The 21,679-nt window shown below is 40.7% G+C and overlaps 1 protein-coding gene across 2 annotated transcripts in view; it reads right to left on the reverse strand.

Moving 5' to 3' along the window:
- Positions 1 to 352: 352 nt before the first annotated feature.
- cdk19 (cyclin dependent kinase 19) overlaps positions 353 to 21,679 on the reverse strand; it is a 234,873-nt gene continuing 213,546 nt past the window's right edge. For both annotated transcript variants that reach the window (XM_080192907.1, XM_080192906.1), the window contains exon 13: positions 353 to 17,640. In XM_080192907.1, coding sequence (XP_080049033.1) covers positions 17,515 to 17,640 — 126 coding nt within the window. In that variant the 3' untranslated portion in view covers positions 353 to 17,514. The remainder of the gene's footprint in view (positions 17,641 to 21,679) is intronic.

Below are 21,679 nucleotides of genomic sequence, written 5' to 3' on the forward strand. Positions count from 1 at the left end.
TAGTCATCACACTCCGGCACCTGTTCAGGTACACTGAGGGAGAATTTAGCATGGCCAATGCACCTAACCAGCACATCTTTCAGACTGTGGGAGGAAACCAGAGCTCCCGAAAGAAACCTATGCAGGCATGAGAGGAATGTGAAAACTCCACATAGGCAGTTACCCGAGCTGGGAATCAAACTCAGGTCCCTGGCGCTATGAGGCGGCAGTGCTAACCACTGTGCCACCGTGCTGTCTTAAGCAATTTCCCTTCTCATTTTAACTTGCTTCTGCTGGACACTTACTTTTCTTTGTCCTCAGTTCTTCTGTTGATTGAAGTGTGACACAGCTTCGAGTAACTTCCAGACGTGAAAACAGTAGCAAGCAAGCATTTTATTACAACAGAGGATATAAAATAAATTCACAGAACTTGTTTCCAAGTTAGTTATAACAGTCTTTTTTTTAAATCAGCAAAGTTGTCTTTACATTTTAATGCCAAAAGCAATTAATAATCTGCTTTATAATTCCAGTGATGTTTTTCTATTTTCACTATGACATTTTTGTATTGCCATTTTGAAAGCTATGAAATCACAGTAACAAAGCTTCAGAAATTCACACATCTGACACATTACACAGTAGTAAACCTAAGGAGAATTGATATTTATTTGCTAATACATAAAAAGGAGGATATATGATACGCACATAACCTCTACAAGGAAAAGCTGGGGGAAAAAAATGTCATTTCCAAATGATCAGGAATTTGTGATTTAAAATATAATTTTTGACGCTGATAAAGTTTATCATGCCTTTATTCCCATTACATAACACTCTCTTTCTTTTAACGTCTGAGGCGACAATTACATAAAAAAATTAAATATACTGGAATAATTTATCCAGAAGATTATAGAGATAACAGTGCTTTAAGGAAGAACTAAGCCAAGCAGAGGAGTCCTTTATTCTGCAGATTAGTGCTAATATTGTAGAATATACACAGCATATTTTATTAATCTATAAACAATTAACTTTAAAAAAATGTCTCAGGCAATACGTTCCAAATGCTTTTTTTTGCCTTTGTAAGTAGTGCTTTTCTGATCTATAAAATATACAAGAAAGCCTTTCCACAGATAATAGTTCTATTGTCATTGTCAATAAGTAGAATACTACTTTAAAAAAATGATTGCAGATTAAATTGATTTTTTAAAAATTTTGTTTTTTTTACAAAAATGGTTGAAATTTAAACACAGCTTTCTTTCTGAAAGCCTTAGCTGCTCCAGTTATGTATTGACAGGCTGCTGCTGAGGCAAAAGATGAAAGGGAGACTTGTGGAAATCTATTTGTGTGTGCAGCTAGAGTCTTTGAGATATAGTTGTACAGTTCAGATAGACTGCCCGATCTGTTCTATGGTTATGTTGATTGAAGTTTCAAACTGTGTAGTGGATAACCTTTCTGAGAAATACGTCTATGTACAGCTGAAATCAGAAGGCATTGTCTTGAGTTGCGATCACATTTTTTAAGCCATTACATTTTGATTGTATGCCACAATGGTGCATTTTCAGAAAGACAGGATGTAAACATCAGGGGAAGAGGATATTAGATCACAGACTGTGCACCATAATTGTATTTTGACAGGTTTAAAACTGAACCACTGGGTTATGAAACACTTTTCTGTGAGTGAACGAACAGCAGTGCCCTGCACCTGCTATCACATTGTTAGCCATTGGACAATAGCAGCAGTGTGCTAATGCAGTCCAGGAATACAATAGGATATATTTCTACTTTGTAATGCACAAGTGCAAACATGGACCAAAGCAGTCCCTGAGCAATCTCACATTGCTTTCCTACTTGTGCATTGCACCAGCAGAATTTAGCAAATGGACATCATGTGGCAGGAGAAGTGGCTGTCGAGGGCACGCAAAAGAATATTTATTCCTCCAGTGATCTGAAAACTGTTATCATAAAAAAAGTTTCATCTGCATAGTCTCAACAAATTAAAACTCACTCACTGTTCAGTGTGGGATAACTGCCTTATTAGGTAGTGCTATAAATTCCTTAGTGCATAGAATAAACAGAGAATTTCATGTGGTGAGATCTTAGCATCGGTAACAATGCTGAATATCAATTTTCTGCGTGCAAATGTTAGGGAAGTAATAAAATAATTTTTTTTTTAAAGTTAGGACACTTCAAAGTGCTAGCGCTTTGATAGATTTTATTCTGTTATGCCACTTGCTGAAAGTAAAGATGATCTGGAAACAGCAACAATTATTTTAGAAAATTATACTTTTCACAAAGGCTTGCTTTGTTAAACGGAGTTTGCATATATTCTTCATACACATCAATGACTCAGGTGTAGGAATATGGGAAGCAATTTCAAAATTTGCAATTTGTAGGTATTGTAAACTGTGAAGAGGAGTATATGGACAGGCTGGTGGATTGGGTGGACATGTAGCAGATGAAATTTAATGCAAAAAAGTGCAAAGCGGTACATTTTGGTAGGAAGAATAAGGAGAAGCAATCTGAACTAAAGAATACAATTCTAACAGGGGTGCAGGAGCAGCGACCTGAGGGTACATGTGCACAAATTGACTGGGAAAGTTGTTAATAAAGACACTCAGGATCCTGGGCTTTATAAATGGTGGCATATATTATAAAAGTAGAAGTTATGGCAAACCCTTATAAAACATTGATTCCATCTCAGTTACAGTATTGTGTCAAATTCTGCCAGCTACGTTAGGAAGAATGTGACATCTTTAGAGAAGCTGCAGAAAAGATTTACAAAAGTGATTCTAGGAATGAGGGAATTCAGTTATGTGATCAGGTGGAGAAGTTTGGTTATTCTCTTTTGAGGAGAAGTTTGAGAGGAGATTACCAGCACAGACATGATGGCGGAATGTCCTTCTCCCTGTGCTATAAATCTTCCTGTGTTTCTGTTAAAAGAGATGTTCACAGTCTTGAGGGGCCCAGGCAGAATTGCTTGAGAGAAACTGTTTCCATTGACAGAAAGGTCAAGAGACAAAGGACACAGACATGAAGAAAAAGCCTTTTCTTATTCAGCATGTAGTTACAATTTAGTGTGCCTGAAAGAGAAGTGGAGGCTTTCAAAACAAAATTGGATAAGGACCTGAAGAGAAAAAGTTTACAGAGCAATGGAGAAAGGTTTGGCTGTGAGTGTGACTAACTAAGTTGCTTTTTTTTTTATTCATTCGTGAGACATGGACATCACTGGCTGGCCAGCATTTATTGCCTAATCACTAGCTGCCTTTGTTTAGAGGGCAGTTGAGAGTCAATCACACTGCTGTGGCTCTGGAGTCACATGTACGCCAGACTGGGTAAGGACAGTAGATTTCCTTCCCTAAAGAACATTAATGAACCAGATGGGTTTTTCCAACAATTGGCAACGGTTTCATGGTCATCAGTAGACTCTTAATTCCAGATTTCTTTTCCTTGTTGAATTCAATTTCACCATCTGCCGTGGCGGGATTCAAACTTGGGTCCCCAGAACATCAGTTAAGTTTCTGGATTAATAGTCTAGTGATAATACCACTAGGTCATTGCCTCCCCACAATTGCAGAGAGCAAGCAGAGCCTTCATGGGCAGCATGGCCTCTTTCTATGTGGTAACCATTCAATGCGTGGAACTTCACAGTCCCCTGTTGGTAGGATTTTCTGATCCTGCTGAAGTCAATGGATGTTTGAATGGCTTGCCACATTCTCCACCATCACCCCCCACAAACCCCGCCCAACAGTTCTGTAAAATTCCATCCCATGATTCTCCATTATTCCATATCATGACATGCAGCCAAATAAAGTTGTGGCTACTGGGCTGGGGAAGAGGAGCTTGCCAGATTTATTGAAAAGTAAAATCACATACTATATGTTATGTGTGTTCAAAGGAACAATTTGGTATTGGATCAATCCAGCTACTTGAGACTAGTGTCCAGTTATTCAGTACCTCTGTTAGCACGAGTGTTTATCAGGATGCCCATGGTGCTCTACTCACATAAAAAACACAACTGTTCAGGCTGGAACAAGACCTTCCAATAGGAACAGGATCTGTACCATTTACATGCCTTTGCTCCATATCATTTAATAACTTCCCCAGCAAACAAACTGAACATTTCCACTGACCCTCAGCATCCACAATTCCAATCTAACGCCAGAGCCAACAACATATAGAGTTAACCGCATGTTACAATGTCATGGTGTGTTTGTGTTACCATTACACACACTTGTTAATATTAATGAGACTTCTCAGACTGATAATAGTTGGATTGATGAGGTCAAATTATGTTGGCTGGTGACATTGGTTGCAAGTTCTCTGATTTATAAAACATTCCCACCACCAAAGGTTTGGAAAACATACACAGAATACATGGTGAAATGCGTTACATGTGTCCCTTTCATGTGCCATTATTTTTCTCTGATAGAGAGATAATAGGCAAGTACAGGCCAGCTATCGTTACAATGTTCGGAACAAGGCACAGTGATTCACACTGTAAGGTAAACTGCAGCATTACAACACAATGTTGCTGATATAATAACTCGTTGTCTGCTTCACCAGACTCTGAATGAAATCTCTCATCAATGCTCACTGTCGCATTCAGAAAGATGTAGAATTGATCTCATCACCTCAGTACTGCAACCTGTCGATCCTTAATGAAGTATCCATCTAATGTCTGTGAGGAGTTTGCACATTCTCCCCATGTCTGCATGCGTTTCCTCCGGGTGCTCTGGTTTCCTCCCACAGTCCAAAGATGTGCAGGTTAGGTTGATTGGCCATGCTAAAGTTGCCCTTTAGTGTCCTGAGATGCGTAGACTAGAGGGATTAATGGGTAAATATTTAGGAATATGGGGTGGGGCCTGGGAGGGATTGTGGTTGGTGCAGACTCGATGGGCCAAATGGCCTCTTTGTGCACTGTAGGGTACCTATGATTCTATGATAATGAAACTGCTAAACAGGGCTAACTATATATTAATGACCAAAAATAACAAGCTTCATACACAGCTACATATTCCCACAGCCAATGAACCCTACCACATCCAGTTGAGAATGGTAATCAACAAGACAACTAACAAGAGAAAGAAGTTCCATGAACATTCCCATTGTCAACTGTAATGGAGCCAATCTTGAGTGGCAGAGACAAATCTAACTTCAGACAAATTGTAAAGTGAATGATCTTATGTGGGCACTTCCCAAGTTTTCCGTTAAAGACATTAGCATTTTTCCAATTTGGTTCTTCTCTGCAATTTTAATTTTTAAAATTTTCTTTAATTGAGTTATAAAGCCAATGTCCAAAGCGCACATCCCCTTAAACCACTGCCTTACTTCTTCCAAAAAACTTCTCAAATTCAAACTGAATCCAATTTATTGTTCCCACAAGTGACACAAAAAAGATCTAAGCTGACAAGAAAAGGCACTGCACCTGATCTTGGGCTTGTTCTGATGCTTCATCTTAGCCAAAAGGTCAAGAAGCGATTTTTCCAATTTGATTCACTCCATGTGACATTAGTAAGTAGCTGTGTTGATTGGACATGGTAAAGATGTTGATTCCCCAGTCAGATCCTGGCTGCGGAGCTGAAAACATGGGGCACCAGAATTAACTGTTCCTCTGACAAAGTTGTCCCATCTATGATACTCGCATCTACCTGGCAATGTGGATAATTTTAAAGGCATGTCCTATTCACAAAAAGTAGGATAAAGCGAAGGTAGCCAACTGCCATTCATCAGCTGCTAAGTAATGACCAAATTGAAATCAGCCTTCAGTATCATCAGCATTGCCACAGCATCAATATCTTGGAGATCACCATTGAAAAGAAGCTTATCTAGACCTTTGAACATGGTTACAAGAATAAGGCAGGGGCTGGATACTCCTGATCCTTTATGTCTCTTCACTATCGACAAGGCTTAAGTTAGATAGTGGAAATACTCACCAGCTCTTGGACTGGTGAGTGCAGCAATATACAAGAATGCCCTTGTCACTGGGGTAATAGATCAAAACCCACCCCCCGCATCACCAATGCATTGTGACTGTGGTATCTACAGGATGCACTGAAACAACTCACATAGTTACTTACACAGCACCTCCATTCTCTGTAATCTCTAGCATCAAGAAGGACAATGTCATGGAATACTATCATCTCCAAGTCACATATCTGCTTTGGAACATGTATCGCTGTTGTTTCCCTGTTATTAAATCAATAACCTAATATGTCCTATCTAATACAGCCAACATCCACCCTCACTGACCTACCCTGGTCTTGCAACACCTCCATTTTAAAATTCTCATTGCTGTTTTCAATCTGCCCAAGGCATCGCCCCATCCCATCTCTGTAACCTCCTTTAGCTAGTGGAGATATCGGCCTACTCCAATTTAGGTCTCTTAAGACCCCTATTTTAGTCACTTTCCAACTGGTGGCTATGCTTTAAAAGCTGCCAAGGCCTTAAATTCTAGGATTCGCTCCTTAAACCTCCATCTTGTTTCCCTTCATTTCCTCCTTTAAGTTCCTTAAAATCTACCTCTTTAACTAAGCTTTTGATCACTTACTTTAATATCAATTAATGTGGTTACATTTTGCTTGACAAAGATCCTGTCGACACTTTACTGTGATAAAGGTGCTATAAAATGCAAGTTGTTGTGGTTGGTGGTGGGAGCAACAAAGGTTCAAGGAGAAGGTCACATTAACTCAAAACAAATAAGTATAAGCAATAAATGTGGGAGCAAAAAAAGGATAAAGGAGAATGCTGTTTGCCTGAAAAAATTCAGAAGGTTGGACTTTTGGAGATGAATGTGGCTTTGCCAAAGCTAACTGGGATGTGGATATATCCAGTGAGCAGAATTCCTAATTAGAAGGCTTCCAAAATTCTCCTTGAATCTTACCACCAATCTGCTGTCTATCTAGTTAATGAGTTAACAAGGGAGAGGAAGTCATCAGCCAAGACTGAAATCCAGTGCAATCCATGCATCTTTCAAAGTCTTGGTTTTCATATTTGTGGTGAGAAATCTCAACTGGTGACAATGTAGATCCTGACATTGCAGATTTACCTTATTGTCAAGAGAACCTTGCTAAATTTTAAGGGTGTGCTGATTCCTCAGAGGAATCTGAGGAAAGGGGCGGAGGGAGGTCAAATTTATGCAATATTATTTAACATGTCCAGTCTGATGCTCGCTTTCTTTGTGGGAATGAATACAAAGCAATTACAGCTAAGCCTCACTTGTCCATCCTAATTAAATCACTTCTCAGATTGTGATAATAGCAGGTCACTGGTGCTGGATCTCCTGTGACCACTGTGGTATGTAAACAGCATGTTCAAGTCATAGCTCCCATCAACACCTCTGAAAGTAACAACAGATCAGGCCTCAAACGCAAGACTCATAGGCCTTTCTTTTGGAAAAGTTGCCATAAAATTAATATTATACTGTCCCCTGGTATACTTCAAGAATCATGTTAATCATACTGGGAGGTTTACATATCACATAGCGACACCGACAGATTAGGAAGTTTGTTAAGGTTTTGGACCGAGGAGAGAGAGGGGATAGAATCATGGAATCTCTACAGAAGGAGGCCACTTGGCCCATCAAGGCTGCACCGACAACAAACCCACCCACAACCCCATTTACTGGGGGAATTTCACAGTAAATTCATTGCAATGTTAATGTAGCCCTTACTTGTGACTAAAAGTTTTACCCTGCTAATCCCCTTGATACCAATGATCAATTTGGCATAACCTGTGCATCTTTGGAGTGTGGATGGAAACGGGAGCATCCAGAGGACACAGACATGGGGAGAACATGAAATTCCACACAGGCAGTCATCAGAGGCTGGAATCAAATCCAGGTACCTGGCGCTGTGAGTCAGCAGTGCTAACCACTGTGCCACTATGCTGGCCACGTTGGTATCAGGGAAAAAGGACTATAGTCTTGCAGAGGGAGCGTAGAAACTGTGATTGTTCTCCTTTGAGCACAGAAAGTTAAGAGAACCGAACTGAGGTATTCAAGGATGTAAGGAGTTTTAATAGAGGATGCAGACAGAGACCATTTATACATGGAAATGATTTGGTAATCAGAGGTCAAAAATCTAAAATAACTGGTAGAAAAATTAGAAAGGAAATGAGGAGAAACATTTTCACAAAGAGGGTTGTTAAGATCGGGAATACACCAGCTAAAAGGATGGGGGAGTCTGATTCCATAGGAACTTCTAAAAGACAATTGCACACATAGTGAAGAGGACTAATTTGCAGCCTTACGGGGAAAATGCTGGATTGTGTGGGACTAAATCAGAAAGCTCTTTTATTAGGCACAATGGGCTAACAGGCCTCTTTTTGTGCTGTAAGCTTTCATGATTCTAACAAGTATTCTTGCAATTAGCAACTTTCATCAATTAGCAAATAAAGAGAGCCCGGCAACACTCAGATGTCATCATCAAATTGATAAACAAGAGGCTGAATCTTTTGCTTCTGCTTGGAGACAGCAAGGGTGCTTTATTAGGTGAGATGGTGGCATACGATCTGGAGGAGGGGGCTGAGTGTAGGGTAACAAAATTTGCTGATGACACGAAGATGAGTGGAAAAGCAAATTGCGTGGAGGATGCAGAAAGTCTGCAGAGAGAACTGGATAGGCTGAGTGAGTGGGCAGATGGAGTTTAACATTAGCAAATGTGAGGTTATCCACTTTGGAAGACATAATAGTCGGATGGAATATTATTTAAAAGGTGAAAAGTTGCAGCATGCCACTGTGCAGAGGGACCTGGGGGTCCTTGTGCACGAATTGCAAAAACTCAGTCTGCAGGTGCAGCAGGTGATCAAGAAGGTGAATGGAATGTTGGCCTTTATCACGAGAGGGATAGAATATAAAAGCAGGGAGGTCTTGCTGCAACTGTACAGGGTACTGGTGAGGCCGCAACTAGAGTACTGTGTGCAGTTTTGGTCCCCTTATTTGTGAAAGGATATATTGGCCTTGGAGGGAGTACAGAGAAGGTTCACCAGGCTGATACCGGAGATGAGAGGGTTAGCTTATGAGGAGAGATTGAATTGACTGGGCCTGTACTCGTTGGAGTTCAGAAGGCTGAGGGGGGATCTTGTAGAGACTTACAAGATAATGAAGGGGCTAGATAGGGTAGAGGTAGAGAGATTCTTTCCACTTAGAAAGGAAACCAGAACTAGAGGGCACAGCCTCAAAATAAGGGGGGGAGCAGTTTAGACAGAGTTGAAGGAGGAACTTCTTCTCTCAGAGGGTGGTGAATCTCTGGAATTCTCTGCCCATTGAAGTGGTGGAGGCTACCTCATTGAATATGTTTAAGTCACGGGTAGATAGATTTCTGATAGATAAGGGAACTAAGGGTTAAGGGGAGCAGGCGGGAAAGTGAAACTGATCCACTTCAGGTCAGCCATGATCTTACTGAATGGCGGGGTAGGCTCGAAGGGCGAGATGGCCTACTCCTACTAATTTATTCAGTAGTGCAGAATGTTCCAGTTGGGATTGATTTTGTTTGTCTAGTTAATTTACTTTTGGACTGGTTATTGTAAGAAAGTTCAAATAAGCTGTACTTATATTTGAAAGGTTTTCTGATGTTGAGTTGAAGGAAAGGTTTAAAGATACATTTTCTACCATTTGCTTACTACTCTTTAATTGGAGCCAGATTTCTGGGGAGTGGTGGATTCTCACAGACCATTGGAAATGACAGAGCGGAGCCGATTCCAGGATTTCTGTCCTCATTCACAACACCCACAATTTTCACTGGCACAGGGGAAGGGTGCAGCCAGTGCTCCTATTTCTTATGTTCTTATACCTAAACCCTGCTGCCATCCACTTCTGCCAGATTATGTTTTAGGCGGTAATGCCCATAGTTCACCTTCCTGTCTCATTGCCAATTAATACCACCTCTTTCACCTACTGCTGAGATTAACCCAGCTCCAGGTAGGCCTGCTGATGTAATGCCAGCTGGACTGATCAAAGACTATCACTGGGGAGGGGGTCCCTCCATCAAAAGCACTCTTTCTGATCAAGGGCATGGGCATCAGGATACCAGCTGAGAAACACACTTTCCCTTGCTTCTGAACCCCTAGTCCCACTCTCCCTATGAACACCCCCGCCCCCCCCAGCAGTTTTTGGCAAGAGGGACTTTGGGGTCTTGACTCTGGAGGAATGCCCCAGATTTGCTAGATTGGCATAAGGTCTAATAGATCTTCCAAAGTAGCAACAAGGTGAGCTATTGCTGATTCTCCAACCTGAATGCATTGCTTCATGCTAATGTTATGGTGACATTGCAGTATTGCCATCACTGATGTATTAATGAAGTAACATTTGCTCAGGTATACTGAGTTTGCCTTTGTTTTTGATGGTTCTGGAAAGAGGTTAACTAATTTATTCGGTAGTGCAGAATGTTCCAGTTGGATTGATTTTGTTTGTCTAGTTAATTTACTTTTGAACTGGTTATTGTAAGAAAGTTCAAATAAGCTGTACTTATATTTGAAAGGTTTTCTGATGTTGAGTTGAAGGAAAGGCTTAAAGATACATTTTCTACCATTTGCTTACTACTCTTTAAATGGAGCCAGATTTCTGAGGAGTGGTGGATTCTCACAGACCATTAGAAATGACAGATGGGACCCGATTCCAGGGCTTCTGTCCTCATTCACAACACCCACAATTTTCACTGGCACAGGGGAAGGGTGCAGCCAGTAAGCCAGTACCTTGCATTCCTGATAAGACCAGCTCCATTGTGGGGATAGGCAAATCCTAACCCTTCACAATTGTGGTATGGCCTGGATGTGGGAATCTTTTAAAACATAACTTCAAATAATTTCATGCTGACCTCCCCTGCCCTGCCGCATACACATGCACACACCTCAAGTGGCTTCTCATACCCTCCATGCCAACTTACAGCACTCCATATCCATTTATTCAGTATACACTCAGTACAGAAACAATGAACCCAGGAGTGACAATGGCATGTGTGAAAAAGCTTTAAAAATGCCATTCATAACTTTAAAAAAAATACTGCTGCTGCAACAACACTGACTGTCAATCAATCAGACCTTTAGAGTATCAATGGCAGAAACAATAAGCACTTGACACCTCTTTATCTTGTGTAAATAAACAGTGATCTAGTGACAAAATAGATCACAGAGAAAAGCTTCCAAAGCTCTCAAACAGGCAATGTTTCTCCAACTGCGCACCTGTTTCAACAAAGTAAAGTCTTTATGGAAACTCAGGCATGAATAATGAGGCTCATGTCCACTTAATTGCAATTCTTCCATTAAAGGAAATAGTTACATTGTTTCTAAGTTATTCAATTGTTCCTGTCATATTAACTCTTTAACCTGCGACATGTAAATTGCTGGTGTCACATCAGCTAGCTTCACCTTTGTTGCATAATGCAAACTGTCAGTTTTTTGGTGGGAGGGTGTCCCTGTCACTACAGCTCTCGTAAGAGCAGAGGTAAGGTTATACCTTGCTTTCCTTTTCAGTTTAACAGCCAATATTATAACTCTCTCAAAAGCATATTCTTACTTTGCTTTGGTAGTAGAGAACTTTTAGGCTTCTTCTTGGATATTGTGCTGGGACTGCCTATGAACAAATCGACTTTCTGGGTCCCATACTGTCACCAAATAATCTCCCCCCTCTTCTAATTGCATAGTCTCCATCCCTGCTACTATCTGGTCTCAGTGCTCGTTCCAAATGTGGAATTCTTCCTAAAATTCTGCACATCTCCATATCTATCAGAGACAGATATATCCAAACCCATTGTTATAGAAAATAGACATGGTCATGTGTTTCCTACTATTGCACTATTGGATGAAACCAACTACTGATCAATCTTAAATGCTTACAAATTTGTTCCTTCTTTCTCTCAACAAAGAAGTGGTGAAGCTAATCATAATGATTTACAATAGACTTTGAATTGGGTACTACAGATCTGCTTTTCACATCTTTTCCTTTTAAATGTTAAAAATAAATTTTCAAGAAGTAAAAAGGTCTCATAAAACTAAACAAATTAAACTAAAAAAACATGGAGTTTATATCTAATAATGGGAGGGGAATTAACACTTTTTTCACTGTTTGAGACAATATTTAAAATATTTTATTACACAATATAATGAAAACAAATTAATGATAGGAAGCCTGGAATTTCAACAGGGATTCTCTGGCAGAATAATCTAAATGGCCTTTTAACTTGCATCTCAAGTGGTTCAGCTGCTTTCTTGCCAAAGTTATGGCACAAGCTATGATGACACATGTGAAAATTTAGGCCAAGTTGCTTGTTCTGGTTACGTTCACTGATTCTTGTGATCCACTGAAATCAGTGATTTATGTTTAAATTCTAACATTCCCAGTAGCAATCAACCAAAAAATAAAATCTCTTTAATGTTCAAGCTACTCAGTGTATTATTAGCTGAAATGCTCAATGACAGGCCATATGCATAAGTGCCATATGCAACCTGCAAAAGCGCCCCATTGATTGAGCATGAAAAGTCAGCTATAGCAAGGATCAAAGTATTTGGACAAATGTATTTGTGAGCTTTAAACATCACCAAGTAACTTATTTCAGCTTAAATTTAATGTACATGGTTGCATATGTCCCTGAAGAATTTTATGAGTCTTAAGAAAAGTTGTTTTTTTTAAGTAATCTGCTATAATAATGGTAGCCAGCATGCAGCTTTCTTTAAGTAACACTGCTGCAGTGACACAAAATATACAGGGACACCTGTCATAAAATGACCTGTTTAATTAAAATAAACTTTTAAAATTGGAATTTAACAGCTTTGAAAGCTGGAAATGTGTAAAATCCAACATGAGGCTTGCTCACCTTTGGCTTTCAAACCCAGGCCTCTCACCACTTCCTGCTGCTGTTGGTAATTCACTTGTTCATCAGAGTTTATCACGGAATCCCTGGAAAAAGGTGACAATGGGGTGGAAGTCATGTGGAGGGGGCTGATAGGAAGTGGTGGGAGGGGAAGAAGCACTGGAGGAAAGGGCAGGGGCATAGTTGACAGTGAGCCCTCTTCCTGATGCTGGGCCCTCAATCTGACACTGAATGCCTTTGAACGAGGTGCCCCACCACATTAAGCCTCAAATAACCCTGATAGGGTTTGCTTGTTGGTCACCCTGCATGGTGAGACCTGCCCAGCGCTGGTTGAGTATCAGGCTTTCCCTTCAGCCTACTTGAGGGAAAGCAGGGAGGCAATTTGATCAAATAGCAATGCCACTGCACCCCCCAACCTGCCTTGGAGTTTGCCTTCAGTGGGAGGCATTAAATTCCATCCAAAGTTTCAGTTTGAGAAAGCAGGTTAAAAGTTTATTCTTTCATCTTTTAACATGTAAGGAGCAAGAAGACTGAAAACACGGCTTCATATTGCTGATTATTAAAGAATGCTTAGTATCAGTACAAATCAATAAAGACAACAAATAGATTACTGTAATTACAATCTAATCCTATTGGTTCAGTCATTTGTTGTGCTAATAAAGTTTGAATTATCTTTTTGTTTCTTTATTCATTGGATGTAGGCTTCAGTCGCAAGGCCAGCATTTGTTGCCTATCCCTAATTTCCCTTGAAACGGAGTGGCTTGATGGGCTATTTCAGAAGGTAGTTAAGAATGAACCACTTGTGGATGTAGAGTCACATGTAGAGCAGATCAGGTAAGGATAGTTGGTTTCCTTCCCTAAAAAGGATTGTTCTTTACAACAAGTTCACAGTCATCCTATTATTATGACTAGCTTTATATTCTAGATATATTAACTGAATTTAAAATCCACCAGCTACTTCAGTGGGGTTAGAACCCATGTCCCCAGAACATCAGCCAGGGCTTTAAAATTACTCATGGCAGCACCATTGTTCCCTAATAAAGAATCTTGAGATAAAGCAATAACTTAGTGAAGTGGAAAATTATTGGCTATAATTGAGATAATTAGAATTAACTAATAGGAATATAATTTCTACTTCCAATCATTATTTTGAATACATATGTAACTATATTTCCAATGCTGAAAACACAGTATGGACCACACGTTCTGCAGCAACACAAATATAAAATGCTACAGTCGCTGGAAATCTGTAATTAAAACAGAAAATGCTTGAAATACTCAACAGCTCAGACAGCATCTGTGGAGAGAGTTAGCTTCTCAACAGAACATACTGCAGCATTTACTGACAGAGTTTATTAATTCACACGTCCTTTTGAGAGAGTCGTGATGGATTTTAAAGAGTATTTTGCAAGCATGAAAGACAGTTTAAGGTAAATATGAGCAGATGCAGCAAAGTCAGGTTTCCACCTTCTTACTAGGTGTTGCACCTTGTCAAACATTTTACTTCAATGAATGGTTAGGTGGACAATACATCATCATTCTCCAACGCTTGTACTTTTTGAAATGGTTCCCTGAGAAGTCTGAAATTATCTTTTAAGCAGTTTGAAATCCTCAAATTAAGTTAGTCACTTCATCAAAGATAGGCTGTTTTTTAAAATCAAAGAGCCTCTTAAATTGTACAGCACAAAGTTTGTGATCTTTTCAAAACATTATTAGAATCAATCAGAAATGAAATCTTTTGATTACATTGTTTGCTGAGCACAAATTCTCAGCAAAGATCCATGTTTGACAAGAGCAGTAGAAAATATCAGAACGTTTATTGATCAGATCACTGTCAGATTGATCTGTCAAAGATGGGATCTACAACCCCATAAGCGAGTTAATGGTGCATGGAAGCTGGAGGCTGATTAAAACACTTGGCAATAGGCCACCTCATGCTATAATCGTCTGTCTGGACTTTGATCCATAATAGAACTGGTATATTCACATACTGGAGTTTGGTAAATGTGGAGTAGTTACCATTACTTTTGAAGTATATGTTCCCATGTCATTTCAAATACTAATGACATGAGTAGATCAACATGAAAAGGATGAGAAGCCCTTTCTGGCTGATCATTTTAGAGTGCTGATTTACTCTTCATTATTTTTGTTAATGTGAATTCAGCTATGATATTTGGAATAACTAAACAAAACTGAATAAAACGTTGCTGAGGATGAGTGGAATGCTTAATCTTGTATGAATATAATTACAGGATTGTGATCAGATGAAGTACCTGTAAAGTTGAGATCCATATTGTCACTGGCGGAGGTGAAAAAAGCTATTAAAGCTATTTTGGCTTGTTCAGCTATTCTACAGTTATCAAAATAATGCAGCTTATTGATAATGAATGCCTCATCTTAATAAGACACCATTGCAAAATAGCCAACAAATATTGGACATATTTCTATAATTATTCTGCCTTTCATTTCTTGCCACACTTTTTAAAAGAAGATTTAACTACATAACTGTGAACCTGACTTTTAAGTAGTACTTCAATTAAATCAACAATTAAATTCGTAACTTGAAGTTTCACAAGTGAGCCCCTAATGAAGAATGAGACAGAAATATTATATGAACAGTTATGTTCAATTCATGCAAATTTGTGCATGTAGTAAGTTCAAGATATTGCAACTGCATAAACAGAAATGAGGGCGTTACCTACTATCTTAAAGATATAATGACTCCAGTTGCGAAAATGCACTGATATAAAATTCACTAAATCGATAAAATGGCAGTTTATCGACCTGGCATATTACTTCCATTGAATTTACACAAATATAGATATTTCCCTTCATGTACTTTTGTTTTCCAATAGTAAATGGTATGCCATGCAATGACTACACTTCTATTAATTTCATTTAGAATTGTATGGAGAATGAATATTCCCCAAAATAAGAAATCCTTTAAGTTAGAAAAAGTAAACTGTGCAAATTGGAAATCATATACGCTAAAGAAACAAGATACCAGCATTTTAACCTAATCTTCAGATTGGAAGTCAGGCTTTATCTATGTATTGTGCCTTCTGAGTACCTTGATTAATTACAACTACACCAAGATGTGTGTTTAATTTCTGCAAGAAATATGGCTATTAGCAGCGCCAGTCACAGGCATACACACACGGACACACACACACACACACACACACAGATATACATACATACAGATACATACACAGACACACACAGATACATACGCACAGGCAGACACAGATACACACATACATACATACACACAGGTATACACATACAACAACACACATGCAGACATACATGTGTTGTCAGACTTTTTACTGACATACATGCAGACAGTTACACACACACACAGATACACACACAACTGGAACACTGGAAGTTTGTGTTCTGTTGCTAGAAGTAAAACAAAATCTGTGAAAAATATGAGTTTGATAAAGGAAGGCAAGAGAGCTAAAAATACTGAAAACTAAAGATTCCCTGAGAAACTTGCCAACTAGAGGCCCAAAGAGAAAGGACACATTGCTATGAAGATAGAGTTGCAACACTAGGATGAGTTAGAAGACGTGGTAGAAATAAAAGGTCATATGTACAATTCAGTGCTCCAGAGGGTGTGATTTTAACTCTATGTAAATAGCCGTGTTTTGAGTGAGTTAAAATCTATCCCGGTGTTTTGCTTAATGGAAGCATGTCGCAGCAATTCAGGCAGGTGGTTTGGTACAACTGATTTGTTTGTGGATGGAAATTTGTTCATGCTACCGATCAAGGATGCTGTCATCCACACCCGCATTCTGCATGTTTGCTCCAGATGTATAAAGCTTCACACTGAGAAAACAAGAGTGAAATTCAGTCTGCAGTGCTGGAAACATTCAATGTAATCAACGGGCAGATTCTGTGGAATAAAGTTGGGCCGAAGGGCCATGCTGTAAACCTCTATGACTATGAATCTATAAATCTGAGGCTTCAAGTGCATACTGGGCTGTGCTCTGCAGAATTAAAACAATGTAGAACGATTTGCACACTTACTGCCAAGGTTATTTTCTGAAACCATTTGCACTTAACATTGTTAAAACTAACGGTTTTACACAGGAAAAATAAAGAAAACCTTTCCAAATTATATATCTGTAGCTTAATAAAATGTCTTAATTAGAAGTACAGATTTAAGAACACAACAGTCACGTGATACCATACAGTGCTTGAAGAGTTAACTGATTAATTGCATGCGCACGCGCATATGTGTGTGTGTGTCTGTCTGTGTGTATGTATATATATCTGTGCGTGTGTGGTTTAAACATTTTTTAAGCTGTATGTTGAAAAATAGAATTCCTACATTTATGATCTTAGGACAAGCAACAGGAAACCCTGCCACTGCATCAAAAAGTGCTCGAAAAACAGTGAACGCATTTCACCTGCTCCTTAGTTGAGGAACTCAATGCCGAGTTCAAAGTTATCTTTTTTTTAAAGATATTTACACAAAGCTTCACAGAAATGGTCTTGACTGGAACCTTGCCAACGGCATTGGTAACTGAAAATGTCCAGGCGGTCAGGACATTATTTTGTGAACATTTTTTTTCTCTAACAATTTTCACTAAATAATGCCAGTTTATACTTCAGAATACAAGAAAATGTACATGCATCAGGCAAGTTCACTGGGTTCCTCTAACTGGAACCTTTTACCGTAGTATTGCTGAAGGCTTCCTTTTGAAGTTTTTTCTGCCAGTAGTGCCGATCAGTATCTGTGAGACTGGTGTGAATACTGAGAGCTCTGCTGAGTTGAGGAAGAATATCCTGTAGTGCTCTGGGACTGGGAAGAACCCTGTACGTTGCTTTGGTAACCCAGACGTGTGCCAGAGTGCTGTAAACAAACAAAAATACAAGATCGATACAATGGCTGTTTGACAATTGAGTCAATTTCCAAGGTTTGCCCTGTCTGCGGACTGGATTTAGGATTACTAGAATATCCTCTGCCAATTGAAGTACTCCTATATTCACTGGCAGTGACAGATTAGATAGATTACTGGGGACAAGTACCCTATAACTATTTAAGAAACAATTGGGTAAGGGGTTATGTGGGTGAATGCAATGATCTTTACATAAGAACATAAGAAATAGGAGCAGGAGTAGGCCAACTAGCCCTTCGAGCCTGCCCCGCAATTCAATAAGATCATGGCTGATCTGTCGTGGCTCAGTTCCACATTCCCGCCCTCTCCCCATAACCCTTAATCCCCTCTCTCATCAAAAACCCATCAACCCGCGTCTTAAAAATATTTAGTGAGGCAGCCTCCACCACTTCAACGGGCAGAGAATTCCAGAGATTCACCACCCTTTGAGTGAAGAAGTTCCTCCTCAACTCTGTTCTAAACCGCCCCCCCTTTATCTTGAGGCTATGCCCCCTAGTCCTACTATCCTTTCTGAGCGGGAAGAGTCTCTCCACCTCTATCCTATCCATCCCATTCATCATCTTATACATCTCAATGAGATCTCCCCTCATTCTTCTAAACTCTAACGAGTACAAGCCTAATCTATTCAGCCTCTCCTCATAGCTCAACCCCCTCAACTCCGGAATCAGCCTAGTAAACCTCCTCTGCACTCCCTCCAAGGCTAAAATATCCTTGCGTAAGTGCGACGCCCAAAACTGCACACAGTACTCCAGCTGCGGCCTCACCAATGCCCTATACAGCCGCAGCAAGACCTCCCTACTTTTATATTCAATCCCCCTCACGATGAAAGCCAGCATCCCATTCGCCTTCCTGACCACCTGCTGCACCTGCAAGCTGGGTTTTTGCGACTCATGCACAAGGACCCCGAGGTCCCTCTGCACCGTCGCCTGCTGCAGTTTTTCTCCACGTAAGTAATAATCCTTCCTACCATTATTCTTACCAAAGTGGACCACCTCGCACTTACCAACATTAAATTCCATTTGCCATTTCCTGGCCCATTCGCCCAGCCTATCTAGATCCTTCTGTAGACTCTCCACACCCTCCGCACAATTTGCCTTTCCACCAATCTTGGTGTCATCAGCAAATTTCGACACCCTACACTCGGTTCCCTCCTCCAGATCATCTATATAAATGGTAAATAGCTGAGGCCCCAGCACCGACCCCTGGGGCACTCCACTAGTCACCATCCGCCAATCCGAATAGCACCCATTGACCCCCACTCTCTGCCTCCTATTTGACAACCAGTCCTCTATCCACGCTAACACCCTACCCCCAACTCCATGCCCCCTGACCTTCTGTAATAACCTCTTGTGAGGTACCTTGTCAAACGCCTTCTGAAAATCCAGGAAGACCACATCCACCGGCTCTCCTCTATCCACCGCCCTAGACACATCCTCATAGAACTCCAGTAAATTTGTCAGACACGACTTCCCTTTAAGGAAACCGTGCTGCGTCTGCTCTATCAAGCAGTTCCTCTCAAGATGCCTCGCTATTTCCTCCTTGATGACGGATTCTAACATTTTACCTACAACAGACGTTAAACTAACAGGCCTATAATTCCCCGCCTTTTGCCTGGCACCCTTCTTAAACAACGGCGTAACATTAGCCGTTTTCCAATCTTCCGGCACTTCCCCGGAATCCAGCGACGTCTGGAAAATAACCACCAAGGCATCCACTATCACTTCCGCCATTTCTTTCAGGACCCTCGGATGCATTCCATCCGGTCCTTTACAGACTGAAACACTAAAATGTACATAATTGTCTTTCTTATCTCTAATCAGCTTGTCTTTGCTCTGTCTGGCTACCGTTAAATCTAAAAGTGAATGGGTCGATTTTGAACTCAATACACCCAAAAGTCCCTGGAAAGATAGACCTGGAAAAAAAGTTCCCTTTTTGAAATTTTTCCAGTTGAACATTGCTAAAATCAGCATCAATTGAATAAACTGCAAATATCATTATTAACACTGGCAAAACATAGAACATAGAATACTACAGCACAGTACAGGCCCTTGGGCCTTCAATGTTGTGCCAAGCTATGTCCAATCCCAAGATCAAGCTATCCCACTCCCTATAATTATGGTGTGCTCCACGTGCCTATCCAAAACCCGTTTGGAAGTACCTAAAGTGTCCGACTCCACTATCACAGCAGGCAGGCTATTCCAACTACTCTCTGGGTGAAGAATCTACTTCGGACATCCTTCTTATATCTCCCACCCTGAGCCTTATATTTATGCCCCCTAGTAACAGCTACATCCACCCGAGGAAATAGTCTCTGCATGTCCACTCTATCAATCCCTCTCATCATCTTATAAACCTCTATTAAGTCATCTCTCATCCTCCTCCGCTCCAAAGAGAAAACCCCAGCTCCCTCAACCTTTCCTCGTAAGACCTACCCTCCAAACCAGGCAGCATCCTGGTAAATCTCCTCTGCACTCTCTCCAATGCTTCCACATCCTTCTTATAGTGAGGTGACCAGAGCTGAACACAATATTCCAAACGTGGTCTCACCAACATTCCGTACAATTGCAGCATAACCCCACGGCTCTTAAACTCAAATCCCCTGTTAATAAACGTTAACACACTATAAGCCTTCTTCATGGCTCTATCCACTTGAGTGACAACCTTCAGAGATCTGTGAATATGATCTGTGTTCCTCCATGTTCCTTAGAACCCTGCCGTTGACCCTGTAATCTACATTCAAGTTTGTCCTATCAAGGTGAATCACCTCGCACTTTTCGGCCCCACTCTGCATCCTATCAATGTCTCTTTGCAGCCTGCAAGAGCCCTCCACCTCAGCTGCTACTCCATCAACCTTGGTGTCATCAGCAAATTTACTAACCCACCCCTCAGCCCCCTCATCCAAGTCATTGATAAAAATCACAAATAGCAGAGGACCCAGCAGTGACCCCTGTGGTACACTGCTGGTAAACGGCCTCCAGTCTGAAAATTTTCCTTCCACCACCACCCTCTGTCTTCTATGATATAGTCAGTTACCTATCCAAGCAGCCAAATTTCCTTCTATCCCACACATCCTTATCTTCTTCATGAGCCTACCATGGGGAACCATATTAAACGCCTTACTAAAATCCATGTATACGACATCAACTGCTCTACCTTCATCCACACACTTAGTTACCTCCTCAAAGAATTCAATCAAATTTGTGAGGCAGGACTTACCCCTCACAAAACCCTGCTGACTATCCCGGATTAAACTGAATCTTTCCAAATGGTCATAAATCCTATCTCTCAGGACCCTTTCCACTAACTTACCTACCACCGAAGTAAGACTAACAGGCCTATAATTACCAGGGTCTTTCCTATTTCCTTTCTTGAAAAGAGGAACAACATTTGCCACTCTCCAGTGCTCTGGCACAATCCCTGTGGACAGTGAGGACCCAAAGATCAAAGCTAAAGGCTCTGCAATCTCATCCCTTGCCTCCCAAAGTATCCTAGCATGTATCCCATCTGGCCCAGGGGACTTATCGACCCTCAGGTTTTTCAGAATTGCTAATACATCTTCCCTCATTGGTCTCCTCAGGCAAGTTGGTTAAGAACAGGATGTGATTGGGCAGATCCTCAGGCGCTGTCTGAGCAGGGGGCGTCATCTGCCCAGCCATCATCTGACCAGGAGAATGGAACCTGCTGGCATCTGGCCAGGTGCTATCCCAGGTGGGGACATCATCCCTGGCGGGGGCGTATAGTGAGGCTGACCTGGCATTTGCATCATCCATGGGGCTAAGAATTTACCTATGATATAATTATAAAGTGGGGGCCCTCATATACAGAGAGGAAAAATGTGAAGCTATGAAAACATTGATCCTGTTGGGGGTTTGACCAAAAGTACACAACTGGAGAATCACATCTCTTGCATTTCAACCTATCTCCTCCATCCTATCAGCCTGTATCATGCACCCATCCTCAAAATCATAGCCCCTCTCCTTAGTGAACACTGAA

This window comes from Carcharhinus amblyrhynchos, chromosome 7 (assembly GCF_965287045.1).
Source record: "Carcharhinus amblyrhynchos chromosome 7, sCarAmb.v2.hapA, whole genome shotgun sequence".
NCBI classification, from domain to species: Eukaryota; Metazoa; Chordata; class Chondrichthyes; order Carcharhiniformes; family Carcharhinidae; genus Carcharhinus; species Carcharhinus amblyrhynchos.